The sequence below is a fragment of the Accipiter gentilis genome, chromosome 24 (assembly GCF_929443795.1).
Source record: "Accipiter gentilis chromosome 24, bAccGen1.1, whole genome shotgun sequence".
Taxonomy (NCBI): Eukaryota; Metazoa; Chordata; class Aves; order Accipitriformes; family Accipitridae; genus Astur; species Astur gentilis.
This window is the reverse complement of record NC_064903.1, coordinates 7,263,147-7,278,288: the sequence shown is the minus strand read 5'-3', so window position 1 is coordinate 7,278,288 and position 15,142 is coordinate 7,263,147. Positions and strand designations below refer to the sequence as shown.

General features: G+C 44.0%; 1 protein-coding gene and 1 long non-coding RNA gene across 6 annotated transcripts in view; both read left to right on the top strand.

Moving 5' to 3' along the window:
* The window catches only part of LOC126050340 (uncharacterized), a 111,509-nt gene extending 111,082 nt beyond the window's left edge, over positions 1-427 (top strand). Inside the window, exon 4 of the long non-coding RNA XR_007509518.1 lies at positions 215-427. This is a non-coding gene — a long non-coding RNA (uncharacterized LOC126050340). The remainder of the gene's footprint in view (positions 1-214) is intronic.
* Positions 428-1,429: 1,002 nt separating this feature from the next.
* The window catches only part of GRIA3 (glutamate ionotropic receptor AMPA type subunit 3), a 154,121-nt gene continuing 140,408 nt past the window's right edge, over positions 1,430-15,142 (top strand). For 3 of the 5 annotated variants that reach the window (XR_007509514.1, XM_049828104.1, XM_049828103.1), the window contains exons 1-2: positions 1,644-1,849; positions 2,767-2,925. Coding sequence is in view for 4 of the 5 variants with exons in the window: in XM_049828104.1 (XP_049684061.1) it covers positions 1,759-1,849; positions 2,767-2,925 (250 nt within the window). In the remaining variant the exon portion in view is untranslated. Of the gene's footprint in view, positions 1,850-2,766; positions 2,926-15,142 lie in introns of all 5 variants that reach the window. The other 2 variants (XM_049828107.1, XM_049828106.1) reach the window with 2 other exon arrangements.

Genomic DNA, 15,142 nt, shown 5'->3' with positions numbered 1-15,142 from the left:
TGATATTATCCCTAACTCAACTGAACATAGACCCAAAGAACACCAAAGTTTGAGATTAAGAAAAAAAAAAAAAAAGGCAAGCAGAGGAAGACCAAGGGAAAGCGACCTCCTGAAATCAGAGGAAAAGGAAACATTAAGTGAAGAACAATCTTCTCTAGGCCTGTGAGATGGACTAGGTGACCCAATATCTCTTTTCTGTCTCCATTTTCTACAGTTTTGTGAGCCTCGAAGCAGTGAAAAGAGCTGCAGGATTCATATAGCGGGGTGTCAAGGAGACGGAGCCCTCAGAGAACCAAGCTTCGAGCAGAAGCACAGTAGCTCCCTACGAATGTGCAGGCCAGGGGCGTATCAAGATCGGTGCTCAGCCAAGAGGTGGGTAGCTGAGTGGTACACAGGGTGTCCAACACGCACCTGCCTGCTGCCCTGCGGCCACGGGGCAGGCCACGCTTTGTGCTCTGTGCTGGAGCGACGCAGCTTCTGACAGATGATCCCTGTCTTTTTCCAGCATAAGGGATGAAACAGGGCGACTTTGTTGGATTTCCATCCTTTAGAGGAGGCTGGGAAGGACCTAACGTTCCCTTGCGCGGGATAAACTCATCCTTGTCTTTCTTGACTTGACGGCACCCTGGGTGGATGAACGCGGGAGCCTCCCCCCCTCAGGCGTTAGCACCGGAGGAGGGACGGGGATAACTCGGGGGCAGGGCAGGCAGCCCCTCCGGGAAAAGTCCACCGTCCCTCCGCGCTCCTTGCCGGCTGCCCCGCGGCCCCTTCCAGCCCTCCCTCCGGCCGCCCTCACGCTCCCGCCTCGCCGCCAGCCCTCTCCCCTCAGGCGGGGCCGCGCTGGCCCTCGCCCCTCGGGCGCCTTCCTCCGCCCGCCGAGGGGCAGGCCCGCCGGCCCCCGGCTGCCCCCGCCCTCACGGGGCCTCTGGCGTCGTGTCCCGGCCCTGAGGCGCCCCTGCCGCCTTTGGGCCCCCGGCCCTCAGGCGCCTTCAGCGCCCGCCTTCCCCGGCCCGGCCCTGCCCCACCGCCGCCGCCGCCGCCGCCGCCTTCGGGCGCGGGCAGGACCCGGGCCGCATCCCCCTCGCCACCCCCCCGCCCTCCTCTGCCGGCTCCGGCTCAGCTCCCCGCCTCCTCCCCCGCCCGCAGACAGGCGCACGCACCGCACTCACTCACTCCTCACACACACACGCACACACTCACACACACACACCGAGGCGATGCAGCTTTAAAGGGGCCAGCTGCAGCCCGGGGGCCGGCCCACGTGAGGCCGCCGAGCTCCCTCCGACCGCAGCCCCGAGCGCTGCCGCCGCGGCCGGGAGACGCCAGCGCCGGGGCTGGGCGGGCCGAACCGAGCCGAGCGGAGCGGAGCGGCGGGCGGCTGCCAGCCCGCCTCACGCCAAGTTTGATCGATAACCCCCCTCCCGGCCCGGGCGGAGCAGCCTCGCCGGCTCCGCTACCCACCATCTTTGGGGGAAGTCCCTGCGCTGGGGGGGGGCTGCTGGAGACGGGGGGGAGAAAGGCAACCTCGCAGCCAATGAGCCCTCCCAGGCTGGGGTGAAGACAAGAGGAGAGGGATTTGGGGGGGGGGGGAGAAAAAAAAAAAAGAAGAAGAAGAAGGGAAGAAAGGAGGGGGAACCATCCTCCCCGCTACCTCCGCCAGCATCGCCACCACCATTGACACTACTCCGAGTCTCCAGTTGCGCTCATGCCTGTGCCGCCAGTTTCGTTTTAGGGGCTGAACCGCAGGGGCTGAAGAAAATGGGGCAGAGCGCGCCCCGGACCCTCCTGCTGCTGCTGGCGGGGCTGCTGGGGGAGGCTCTGGCAGGCTTCCCCAACACCATCAGTATCGGTAAGCGCCCGCCGCGGCACCGCGACCCGCTCCTTCCCCCCCTCAACCCCCGCCAGCCGCGGGGAAGTTGTACCGAGGGGGAGCGGGGGGCGGCGGGGGGCGACCCCGGGCGCAGCCGGCTCGGGGCGCGGGCGGCCCCGGCGGCTGGCCCCGGCTCCTTGGCCGTTGTCGTGAGGGAGAAGCGAGGCAGAAACGGCGCCCGGGCTGCGCTGGCGGGCGGCGGTGAGCGGTGGCGGGCGGCTGGTGCTGCTGCGCTGTCCGTTCCCCTCAGGAACGGCGGGAGGATTTGGTCCGTGGCTATGCGGAACGGTGGCCCCGGAGCTGCGCACCCCACGGTAGCGAATAATGCGAGGGAGTCACGGCGCGAAGGTGTACCGGCGTGCCCCGACCCCGGGGCCGAACGAGCCGTGAGGCTGAGGGGACGCGAGTGAAACTTGGGGTTGGGGTTTTTTTTTCCCCTGCCTCTCCCTTGGAGCAGCGCTCGGCGGTGCCTGTTCTCCAGCAGACCGTTTCAAACCGCACGTTTGCCACGCCAGCCGTGTCCTTAGCAAATAACTCCACGGAGACGTTGTTTGGGTAGTCTGGAGATAATGTAGGAGCCACGCAAGTTAGACTTTTAAATCGGCGTGTGGGCATCCGTGTGGAAGTGGCCTGGTGTTCAAGGTGCACCTGCAGCTCCCAGTGACTCCCGACCGCTCTGGGGGGCACCTGGATGTGATGCGTGGCTTTAAAAGCCCAACTTTGGACTCGGGAGTATGTATTTGATGTACACGCTCTGTCAGAATTACGTGCTCAGGCTCAGCCTGCTCCTGTTCAGTCTTTCCCGAGATGTGCAGTGTGCGAATGTAACTTACTGCTGCTGTTTCTTCTCAAAATTCATTCTGAAATACCTTCTCCCTTTTTTTTTCCCATCCTAGGTGGACTTTTCATGAGGAACACTGTTCAGGAGCACAGTGCATTTCGATTCGCTGTGCAGTTATACAACACAAACCAAAATACGACGGAGAAGCCCTTCCATTTGAACTATCATGTAGATCACTTGGACTCTTCCAACAGTTTTTCAGTGACAAATGCTTGTAAGTAAATACATGCTTTTTTAAAAAAATACTTACTTGTTATCTAGCCTTACATTCAATTTCTCCCCTGGTAGCCCAGAGTTCTTGTTCATACAACGGAGTGCAACAAATGCGTGTACTGACATGAGGTTTAGTAGATTTGCAGCATTATATGGTTGAATAATACCTTAGGGAAACTTCTCTCACCACTTCTTTTCACCCCTTTAGTTTTGTTTTCCAGAAAAATAACCATGTTTTTTATATAGCAGCGCTGTGTAGCTGTGATCAGTGAATTGCTGCTGAAGTAACATCCCTTTTCTGTTGAGGCTACAACCTAACCGTGTGAAACAGTATGATTTGCAAATAATACCATGTAGGAATAAAACAGAAAGAGCTGTTTACAAGTGACCTTGAGGGGACAAAGCTAGAGGGGCTTACTTGCCTTCTCTGCCCTGAAATACTGGGTTGTTTTCTTACAGTGAAAGTCCTGTTAAAATCTGAGACGACTGTGAACTGACAAATAGTGTTAGAGCTGAGGGGAGAGAAAACGGAATCAGAATGCTTCACGTTACGAGAAATAGCTCTGCACAAGCTATAATACTTGTAATTTGAGCCTTTATTAACAGAAGCAGCAAAATAGAACTTTGAGTAGTGTTAATGTGGTGTTAAAATGCGAAATCTTCTTTCTGAAAGACTGGTGCGTGTTCTGCATTTTAAAAAGCATTCCTTTACCAATAGTAGTTCCTCAATATTTGTTTTACTGACATGTCCAAATTCAGTTTTATTGTAAACCTTTGAAGATGAATGGAGTCTTCTTGTGAGGTAGTTGCATGCACTTTGCAGTGTACAGAAATATGCCTGTGTATGATCTAAAGGACCTCTGAATGCAATGTACTAACTTTGTGTTATGAACGGGATGCCTGTTCATACACTCACAGTATAAAATCTTCAAAGAGGAAGCATTGTAGTAAAATAATGAAGTATTGGAGTACAGAAAACTGGTATATCTTGCTTTAAAACAATTCCTTGTTTTGAGGATCTTATTTCTTTAATTTTTTGTTTGTTGGGGATAGGATAGTTCTTACATTCCTGTCCCACGCTGTATAATTGGAAGGCTGGACAAGTAGATGTTATTCTTCTAGGATTTCAGGTATTTCCCGAGAAAGTTGATGGTTAGAAAATACACAATAAGGAAATATTTGGACACATTTTGGATTGATACTCTAACATATCCCCCATGTGACTGCTTCTTGCTAGTGCAGCATTACACTTTTAAAGGGCTTTGTATCAGCACCTTAAAAACTTTTTTTTTGGGGGGGGTTGATTATACGATATCCAATAAAAATATTTGGTGAAGTGGAAAAAAATGGTAAATAAAAGTGTGTCTGTACTTTGCATCTTATTTTACTACTCCTATCCGGCCTCAACAGCTCTTACAACAAACATCAGGCTATTAATCCTTAATCAGTGTAATCCCTTCAAGAGGCTGTATCTCAAACATAGTTTCCTAAATATCAATTATATGGATTTAAACTAAATACATTAAACTGCTTGGGTGATTAATTATTAATTGTTTTTTAAAAGTTCTATCAGCACTTCTTTACAGATCCCACCAAGACAAGTGAACCACACGCTCGTTCAGAGGCAGTCAATGTATTAGTCTGCTTCTCATCTTCTGACATCTAATGATTTTTGTCATTTCTTAGTGAAAGCTGTGGCAATTTTAGTAAGACGAGGTGGTTTTCTGTAGTATAGGGCTGCATGTTCCAACATGCCTATTGCCAGTGTAGTAAAACTGGGAAAAGTTAAATCTTTGGAGAAACCATAGACCAAGAGAATACCAACCTACAGTAACGTATTTAAAAATAGAAGATGTGAAAAAAGGAACAGAAGAAAGAAAATGAAAGGGTGACCTTGTCTGTAGCTATGTCAACCATCCGGTAATACTGTTGGTAGGAAAAGACTACGGTGAGTCCAAGTCACCAGTCATATAGGCCTCAGTAGCTCAAAATAAAAAAATAGAACAGTAGTTGCTCCTTTTGGATCTGGAAACAATTATCTTTGAAAGTCAGAATGCTCATGCATATCAATACATCAGGATGAACTAATAGCCTCTCACACTACCTGGCTAACACGTAAAACATTATGGCCTAAGTACCCTTAATCACATCCTCACTTCCCAGTGGAGTGGCAGATAATTTCAGGGTGCTGCCATATCCATGAAGGAATTCTTTCCACAACATTTTTACTTCTCTTGGAGATAAGCATAAATTGTCTCCAGCGCTGTCACACAGCCTTTTGATCAATATTTGCAATTGGCAGGGATCCATAGGAGAGAAACCTGCAGTGACTCTGACTGCCTTCACTGGAGAGGGAGACTGTGACTGACTGTGGTGGGATAGGTAAAGGAACTGAGGGGAAATCGGAGAAGGTAGCACGTGTAGCTTAAACCTAGTGCCTGTACTAGTCAGTATCCATAAAATAATACTTTTCATTCTCCTTTGCTTTGATTTATATGATAGTGACTGTAGTAAGTGTTCATGTGTGCAGGAATTGAGGGGGGCTCCGCTCAGGAAAGACTTAACGTTCTTACTGTACAGCTGCACATCCCGCTTGGTGCAATCTGGTGCATTCCAGAGGCAGGAGAAAAAAAATCACTTCTGAAGTATCCTCATGAGCCACAGATAAAAAGCCCACCTCTGGTAGGGCTGATTTGGCAATACCCCAACATGGGAACAAACTTGTTTAGAAGCAAAAGAAAATTCCTGCCCTAAGCCCCTCCCTCTCATTCCTCTTTCAGTTAAATGATGCATAATTCGATTTATGTACATGTATTCCCTGCTTCACTGCTAGCACTGAGCCCCTCTCGGTATATTTAATTTACACACATGCATACAGTATTCATCCACTCTGTATTTACCTGCCCACCTATTTGTTTAGCTTTATGATATCTTAACAGAGAGAAAATACAAACACAGATGAAAATTCCAGTGTATTTAAGGGTGAATTGAAGTTTATCAGTTGGCTCTGGGGAGATTTATTACATCTTTTAAAATATGCAGCTTTTTGCCATCAGAAAAAACAGAAAGGAAGAAAGTTAACCTGACCTGTGAATGAATAAAATCAAGTAAAACATGGATGTTATATTTTCTTCAAAAATGCTCATGTAGGGAGTGAGCTGGCTTTTTCAGAACAATATCAATATAACAAATCAAATGTATAAATTCATCACTGAAGTCTTTCATGCTTTTCTTATAACCTCTGATGAAGGATGTTAGTATTAATGTTGAATTATGCGTACAGTTCTGTAGATCATATTCCCTAGAAATAACCCGCGTATGTCTTTCTGCTCTGCACTTGTAGTGCACTATACTAACACTGCTCTAGCCTCTGCAGTGTCAGCTCATTAGCACACAGATCTCATATTCCCTCTCTGCACTGTCATTGCAAAAAATTGCTGTTGTACACCTTTACAGCCAACAAATGTGCACTTGCGTTATGTACAATTTTCAAGAAATATTCAGAAAAGTAAACTCAACCTTATATATAGTCCCCATGGAATTTCGCAAAAGAAAGCATTAGTTTTCATTAAAATCTGTTGATCATGTAATGATAGTGGCGGGATATGTACGGGCGAAAAGGGGCTGTGATTGCAGAATCTAATTAATGTACAGGCAGATTCCCTCTCTCAGCCAAACCTAATCTATCAGCCGCTAATTCTTGTCCCGTTAATTTTTCTAAGTCATTTCTCATATATCTTCTGAATCCAGAAGGCTTTTTTTATTTTACCAAATGTTGATGTGTAGTTTTTTTTCCACAGGCACTCGTTCTTTAAGAGACCAAAAAAAGAGAGAAGATACAATGACATGCTTACCTTAAGTTGCTAAAATCCTGTAAGTGATTGTATGGGCACTTTCTTGAAGGGGTCTGATTTCAGACTTTATTAGAAAAAATTTTCTTTAGCATCCTTGCAGTCCTTGTGTTTAATCTTTAAAATTCAGCTTGGAAGATTTTAATGGAAAAAGTGCCTGTTTGTTGTGAGAACGTTGCAGAAAATGATACCACAGGGCTAGTAGCAGACAATTTTTACAGTTTAACTGTATTACTCCCTTTCCCAAAGCACAGGTGCGCATATATATATATGCTCACATGCATACTCAATCACACACGTGCACGCATGCACACGCGCGCACACACACACGCTTTTTCCTTAGGTGCTGCTCAGCATTTCTTTTTGCCAGTGGGCAGCTAATTTGCTTCCCTTGCATCTGTGTACTCTTTGGCCAGCTGGCAAAGGACACTGATGCTGAAAGTGGTCAGCTCCCTTCTGCCAAAAGCATAAGCATGTCTCGCTGAAAGTCTTGCCAAGTTTGGTCCGTGTACTGGTGGTTTTGCGTGCTTGGAGAACAGGGGGTAGATGCCTCACTCCCCCGGTAAGGAATGCACTGTGGTTTCTCCCAGCATTCGGTGGTAAAACACCTGGAAATGTGCTTTCTACACAACTGTACTCATTGCAGATCCCTGAAAATGCCTTTTATGCTGCAGAATCTGGTCAAGTGTTGTATGTTACTGCTGTATGACAAAGAAAATCAGCGGGCTTCAGTTTAGGGGTCAAAGCTTTTTCAATATTGGGCTAGGTGGAAAGGTGAAGGGTGTGTTCCAACTAAAGTTTGTTTCCACTTCATGTCAGAGCAGATGACTTGTCATTAAGCTGAACGTGATCTCAGTGTTAGCAGAAGGAACCATACCACTTTCAAGTATATTTTATTATTTCTTACATTCATTTTAAAATAAGCTGACGCTCCTTTCTCTCCGCCTCTGCTGCACACATAGCATTTACATACTGTTTAGATGTTAGGGTTCCATTTAACTCACACTGTAGGGATGGAAAAAAATCTTACATGAATGGACACTTTTTTTGAGAAACTCTGAATTCACCAAATGAATGAAGAGTAAAGCACGATGAAGAGCGCCATTTACTTGTTCAGTTTCAGAAAGATCTTGTGCAGATGCAGAGATGAAATTATTCACTTTTCCTATATAGCACTGGGCCTGGAGGACCCATGAGACTATTGACATGGGTTGGAGAGCTCCTGATTAACTACACATTCCAATAAAATCTGTAACAGCTGCAGTTTATCTCTGGGAGGAAATGGAGATGCCATGATGGGAGACAAGCATGTGACAGTAGCTTTTAACAACAACAAAAAACCACAGTTTTGTTGAAGGCTGACTCGGGAGCTTGTCCAAGAGCCACATAAAACAGCGGGTTTCTTTCCTCTGGGTTCACTGTGTTCAGTGTCTGGGAGGTGGGAGGCTGTCCTACTGCAAGTGTAGGACTGTTATGCAAGAAGGTGTGAAATGAGGGAGCTGATGTATCTTTAATGATTCTTTATTGTCATTGTCACAATCCAGCGATTTAACATTTTTCCATTTAAAGTACATATTTTGTCATTACCGATTTTGGAATGCTAATTTTGATTTAGGCAGGCATCCTTAAAATGTTTTAGAACATGTTATTTTTAAAGCAGCAACAGTTTGGTTTCATAGTTCAGTTTCAAACCAAGCCAAACCATATAATTGAAAACTCATGTTCATTTATTGTGAGAAAGATGTTTATGTTGAATTTGTATTTGGCATTTAAGTTGCAGCCTGAGATCAGTACTTTCTATGCTGCTGTAAAGTATAGATCACTGGGAGGCCGGAGGCCATGGTCCTCTTTCTAAGGGAACTCATAAGGCAGCCTAAAAGCTCTGTAAGTGTTGTCATGAGGTTTGCCATACAGGGGCTTGTACCTCCACTGGAAAAATGTGGTGATCTAAAAATAGAAATATAAAAATGATTGATCTAGATCAAACCAGTTTCTGTGAAACTGTGTGATAATCACTGCAGTGAAGCAATTTCCAGATTTCATCCATGGGGATTCTTTTTCTTCTAAATGTGTATGTGTTACGTTTCCCATCAGAGGCAGAGATGTGCTTCTCTCCATTACATCACCTGCTTTATATTATTGTTGATCTTCAGAATATCAGATGCCCTAGAAACCTCAAACTTGAAATCATCTTGGAGTTTTTCATGTGCAGTCATCCGATGAAGACTCCAAAGTAGACACTCGCGTTCCGCTGTTTGTAGCCATTGCAGTGTGGATACTAGTAACTATCACACAGTTTCACAGTATGTACTCTGGCCTGACTGTATCGGGGAGTTTGGAGATATTTCTGTAGCACCAGAAATGCAGAGTTCATTTATCAGCGCATACCTATATGTGAAACATTCAAAGGCAGTCCATGCCTTTTTAGTTGATCTCACCAAAATGTAATTATTAGGGGTAAAACTGTCATATGTACACAGAGCAAGAGAGAAACAGGTGATAAGGTTTCTGTGTAAAGAGGAAGAGTGAATGTAGGAACGAGTTACCTCAATGAATCCACCTAGCAGTTGTTCCTGCATATCCTCCTCGTGGTGCCTGAGGTGTCTGTTTTGTCATCTTAACTGCGTCCAAGATAGCGAGTGGCCATGTGCAGCCCTCACACATACGCTGCACAGGAGGCACAGAAGCCCTTATGCATGAGGATCAACCTGCAGGGACACTGCACTGCAGATAACTTGCCCAGGCACTTGTGAAAAGCGTGAATTGCTCTCCTAGAATTGGGTAATAGCCCAGGTGAGCACTCTTCTGCTGGAATGAAGCGACCTATCTGGTCACTTGTATGTAATTATTTTGGTAGACTATTTGGACATTTCAGATATGCTGAAAGTTTTGTTTGTTTGTTTGTTTGTTTTCAAACACAATCTACAGCATGTTCACTTTCAGACCACTCATAAGTTACATGATTGCCTTTAGATGCTTGGTCCTGACCTCCTGTTGGGCTTGTATTTGTTGGCGTTTATTCAAATGTGATGTTTGATATGCTGATCAAGAATGTAAAAAAAAATAAAAAAATGCAGGGATGCATGGTGCCTTTACTGTCTTGAGTCCTTTTTAATACAAGAACTATCTTTAAAATTATATGCAGGTATCTGGGAAAGGCATGTCCACTCTTTGAGAGTATATAGTCCATGCATACTTACTTCATTCTATGTATAGTTCTTCATTTTCATATCTCTTTCTCTGGGACTGATGTGTGTAATGGTGGTTGCCAATTTCACTATCAGTAGTTCTGGTTCTGTCATATGCAAACACAAGCATTTGGGCCTAGCCGATGTGGTAAAGGGACTGAACTTGGGTAATTGTGGAGTCTTCTGATGGTTTTTAGCGTGATTTGGAGTAAGTCGATTTGTACTTGTGGTAGCACAGTTTTTCTATCCCTTATACAAGGGTAATACAATTTACCTGTATCAGACAGGTATTGCAGGGCTGTTTGCAGTGAAAAATTTGGAGAGCTTTGGCTAACAGTGCTTTTTTTAATTTTATTGATGACTTCTTCCACTCTCCTTCCTAAAAAAAACCCCCAAAAACCTGCCAAAACCCACCCAAACCCCAAAAACAAAAAGCAAAAAAAAACCCCACCAAAACCCAGCCTACTCTTCATGCTTCTGAAAAATAAATTGAAATTAGCACTTACTAATTTGCTGTCCTTGCCAGAAGATGATGTACATTCCCACTGATGGACCTAGGAGAACATGTGTCACAGCTGTACAGCAGGCCAATCTATCACTTGACAAAGGAGGAATTTTCAGCTCTTTACCTGAAATAAGCAAAGCTGTTGGAAAGAAAGCAAGTTTAATATTGGAAAGTTCTTTGTCTGGTACATACCCTGGATCTTTATTAGAAGTATGGTCCATACTTCTACAGCAAAGCATCTACCCCCAATTCTTGCCTACCTGACCCACACTCACGCTGTTTATTTGAGTGGTGGGAGAAAGAACCGTCTTTACTAGGAGCAGTGTTGCCTGTTGATTTCTCTCAGTGAGGTCTGTAGGACATGCTGTAATCAGTATCTCACAGCTGCCAGCTTTTCCAAGAGGTGTGCGGCAGTGCATTTTAGGGGTTGGTGCCTTCCATTTCTTTGTCCGGTTTCCATTTCAGAGATCTTAGTCCAAGATAGGTGCTGCAGCCCACCTAAGTGAACATGGATCAGGTCTTGCGAATCACAGGCTTGCTGCATCATGACACACATCTCAATTCGTCTTTGTACCCTGCTGTGTATGTTAAATTCCTTTAAACCTTTTGGTCGTTGTAGTTGTTTGTGTTCTTCTGAGGGGGAGGTGCAGGGGGAGAGGTAGGTTGGGGAGAAATGGTAATTGGTAAGTTTTTTCAGGTGATGAACTTTCCATAGCCTCTCTACAGGAGAACCTGGTAAGGCATTGTTTTTTAGCAATTACAGGGGGTTTGTCTTCTTAGGCCTTACCACTTGTGTCACCAAGTTTGGATTCTAATGAAGTCTGATGGTCAGAAAACTCAAGTTCATGTGCATTCTTTTTTCCCAGCAGTTAGATGAGAGCTAATTAGTGTCCATTGATTTGCAAAGGACTGACCCAGGGTCTAACCCTGCATTGAATTGAAACTGTTAGGGGATTATAAATTGTCTAGCAAGTTTAATGTACTCGACCATCTTTCTCCAAAGTGTTTGTGCAGTGGTCAGGTAGCATCTCCAGAGTGGCTTCACTACCATTGTGGAGTATGTCAAAAGGAGTTGGACCTAAGGAAATGCTGAATGAGCGAGCAGTCAGCATAATATCTGCTATCCTGCCTTCGAATTTTCTTTTTAAAAACATTGCTTTTTGTGCCTACTTACTTATAACTTCTTAATGGATACAAAATAGTAATAAAGAGAAAAAAATGCATGTGGTCATCCTATGCCAGCTCATCCTATTTCTTTCCTGTTTCAGCCATGTCAGCAGAGTGATTCTCATGACTGATGGTAGTATTCATATATTTATATTGTATGCCTTGGCCAGCTCAGACCAAGTTCCTCCATAGAACTGTTATCCCACTGGTGTTCTGTGCATCCCAGAAATGAATTGTATATCCCAGAACATCATGCTGCATGACTTCAAAAACACATATGATCAGAAATGATGGGAGCTGTGTGACTTGCTAATCTTTCATTTAAGATGTAGTTCCAAAAAGGTTTTACAGATTAGATAGGGATCAAGCAGCAAATTAGAGGATTAAAAATAAAAGCTTTTTAAATAGTTTCAGACTTCAAAAAATGGACTTGGTTTCAGTTGAAGCCAAGTATTTTGGAAATGATGATTACTGGGTTTTGTACATTTCTGTTCTTGACTGAAACAATTTGGTGAAGCCTATCCAAGTTAGCAAGATGTTTCTGCAGATATGAATCTGCCTTCTTCAATGTAAAAGCACCTGTTCTGTCCAATTTTTATAATGACATATAGATGATGGATGTGAAAAAAAAAGTTGTGTGTGTTTTGGAAAAAGCTGTCTGCTTTTTTCAGGGTATATAGTTCAAGCTGCTTGTGATGGATTTTATGGATAGACAATTTTTGTCATTTAAAGTATGTATAGCATGTCTTTCCACACCATCTACAGGCATCTTACTTTATTACCTGGAGAGGCAGTGAGATAAACCCAAAATTGATCAAAATGAGACCAGTTAACCCTTCTGAAGTTTTCCACTACTCCACTTTGGTGCTCCAGGTGCAGGAGTTGCCTTGTTTAAAGCATGAAGCAGTATAGCTTTACTACATGCAGAGCATGGTAAATGTAGTGATGGTTTCTACGACCACAATGTCCTGTTTCAAAGACATGCATTCATATGCATCAAATGTGCATTACTGCCAGTCGTTTTGTGCTATATAACACAAAAAGAAATTGCAAGCAGTGATACTTAGTTGTGCGTATCTACAATGACCACTGGGACCCTAAATGTTTTAGTGCTTCATTGTTCTACCCTAACAAAAAGAAAAAAAAGCCTCTTTGTATCCCATTAGATAAATAGGGGCAGTCAAGATACATAATGGAGTCTTCCTCTGATCTGATTTACACCAGGGTGAATTTGGAGTAGCTCTGCAGGAGTTTGAAGAAGTGAAGCCAGTAAAGGTTAAAAACAGAGTGGTCCGTCGCGGGGTATTCCTGGCTTTAAGCCTCTGGATAAGTGGGGGATTGTGGGTCCAGGACAGCCGATGCATTCTTCAAGGGAGACTCGGAGCATCTCAATCAGTAGCACACCTCTCCTCCAGGACTACGCAGGTTGTCCAGGCTCTTGACTTCAACAACTAACTGAATACACCCTTGTGTAGTGTTGCACATATTTCCTCTTGGAACTTTGGGAAATTTAACAAAATGTTCACGTTCAGCAGTAATAAGTGTCCCTTTATAAATGATGCTGGGTATCTCAGAAGTATCTGTAATAGACTGTGTAGAGCAGAATCTGCCAAGGAAAGATTTTGTTTTTCAATTGAAACAAAATAGTGTAAATCAAATAGTCTCCAGTGGAAAGTGCTGACCTTGCTTTTAGCAGTAGTCAGTTACACCATCTCTACTTTCAGGTTTTCTTTTTTCTTTTTTTCCCTTTCCCTCCATATATATTTTTTTGTAGCTGTGAACATTTCACTAGTTTTCTCTCTCTCTCTGCATCAGTTTATGGATTTTGCAATTCTTGTATGAATAGAGGGATAGAGGCTGTGTGACATTAAAGACCATAGACTCTTCTGTGAAATTTAACTCATTGTGTCTCTTACGGGCTTGCATGAATAATGATAGTCCTGACTGAAAAACATAGCACCTATTCCTGAGTTGCTCTAGAGGTAATTCAAGAACAGATCTCTGGCAAAACAGGGTCTTTTGGCTGAAGCATAAAGCTAACATTTTAACCTATTTTCATCTGTAAAAACACCCTGTTGTTTTTCATGAATAATGAACCTATTGTGGGTAGTGATGCTGCTAACTCCTGCATCCTGGTCAGGTTCCAGCTTGGATCATTATCAACATAAATCAGTTATTCTCCTGGAAGCTTTATTCAGATAAATTATCTGCACTTCCTGTCTTAAATTCTTATTGTGTTGTTCTGCAGTGCTAGCCTCTGTTTCACATAAGATGCATTGTGAGATTTGAGGCAATCTCTGCATACGCTGGAGGATACAATTTGATATTTAAGTATATTTTCCTTGCGGGCTTTTCTGAAAAGATTCTGTGCTTCCTTGGTAATGTCTGGAGATTCCCTGTGTTAATAAGAATTGTTTTGTTAATTGATTCCAGAATCTGCTGCTCTGGAATAGTCTGCCTTAATCAGGATATTCACGGGAATTTAAAAATGGCATCTTTCTGGACAAAATTGCAAGCAGGATTAATATGATTCCTCCTTTCTACTATGTGGTCTCTAAAAATGCTTGTATCAGCCCCGTGCATTTCTTGTGTATGCTGGGTTGAATTCAATCTATTGCTACATTTTCTGTAAGGGGATTAAAATCTTCTTGGAAATAACTTAATCAAAATCGATTATTAATTGTGTTTTCAAGAAGCTTGGGTGAAGCTATGTGTGAAATGTGAATCTATCATTTCAGTTTCTCAGAAATTCAGCTGTGTAATGCAATGTATGTGGAGTACACTTGCAAAAAGTATCGGAAAGCTCCAAAGACAGGAGATTTCCTTCTGCGAAATGGGTGTGGGAAGGGCAACAGCAGTTTAAGATTCTCCCCTGCTATCCTGCCTGCCTCATTCCTGGATGAAAGATGCTATAGAAGTGTAAAGCATTAAGATCAAACCTCCTGGATAATCAGGACTGTGACTTTGTTCTGCATGACAGAGAAGGGCCTGCTTGCAGTTCAGACGCTGCTGACTGCCTTCTCTGCTGAGCCTGCCAGCAAAAGGGTCAATTAGTCCCAACTGCAGGAGTGCAGCTCCGTTACAAAGGCCTGCGTCCACTTAGAACTGTTCATTTAGGCTCTCATTATGGACTTTAGGTTAATAGTAGTGTACACTGCTACCTAACCATTTACCTGAAACTGAGAGACTTTATTTTACCAGTTTAGCCATCCTCCTACCCGTTTTGTTTGGGGTGGTTTTCTGTGTTTGAGTCCAACTTTAAATCTCTGAGACAAGTGTATCATGTTGTGCTGTGATGATTACCGTTCAAGTGCATAGAGATTTATCGCCAATATAGAATAACAAGTAGTAACTAAAATATTGATGATCAAAGCAATAGAGATCTGCAGCTTGATAAATTCACCCGTTCTTAAAAGCTGGCTTTTCTCTGTGAATGTCCTGCAGACAATTTTACTTTAACAACATAATCAAGGCTTTCATTTTAAAACAGCAGCTGACCTTCTGTTT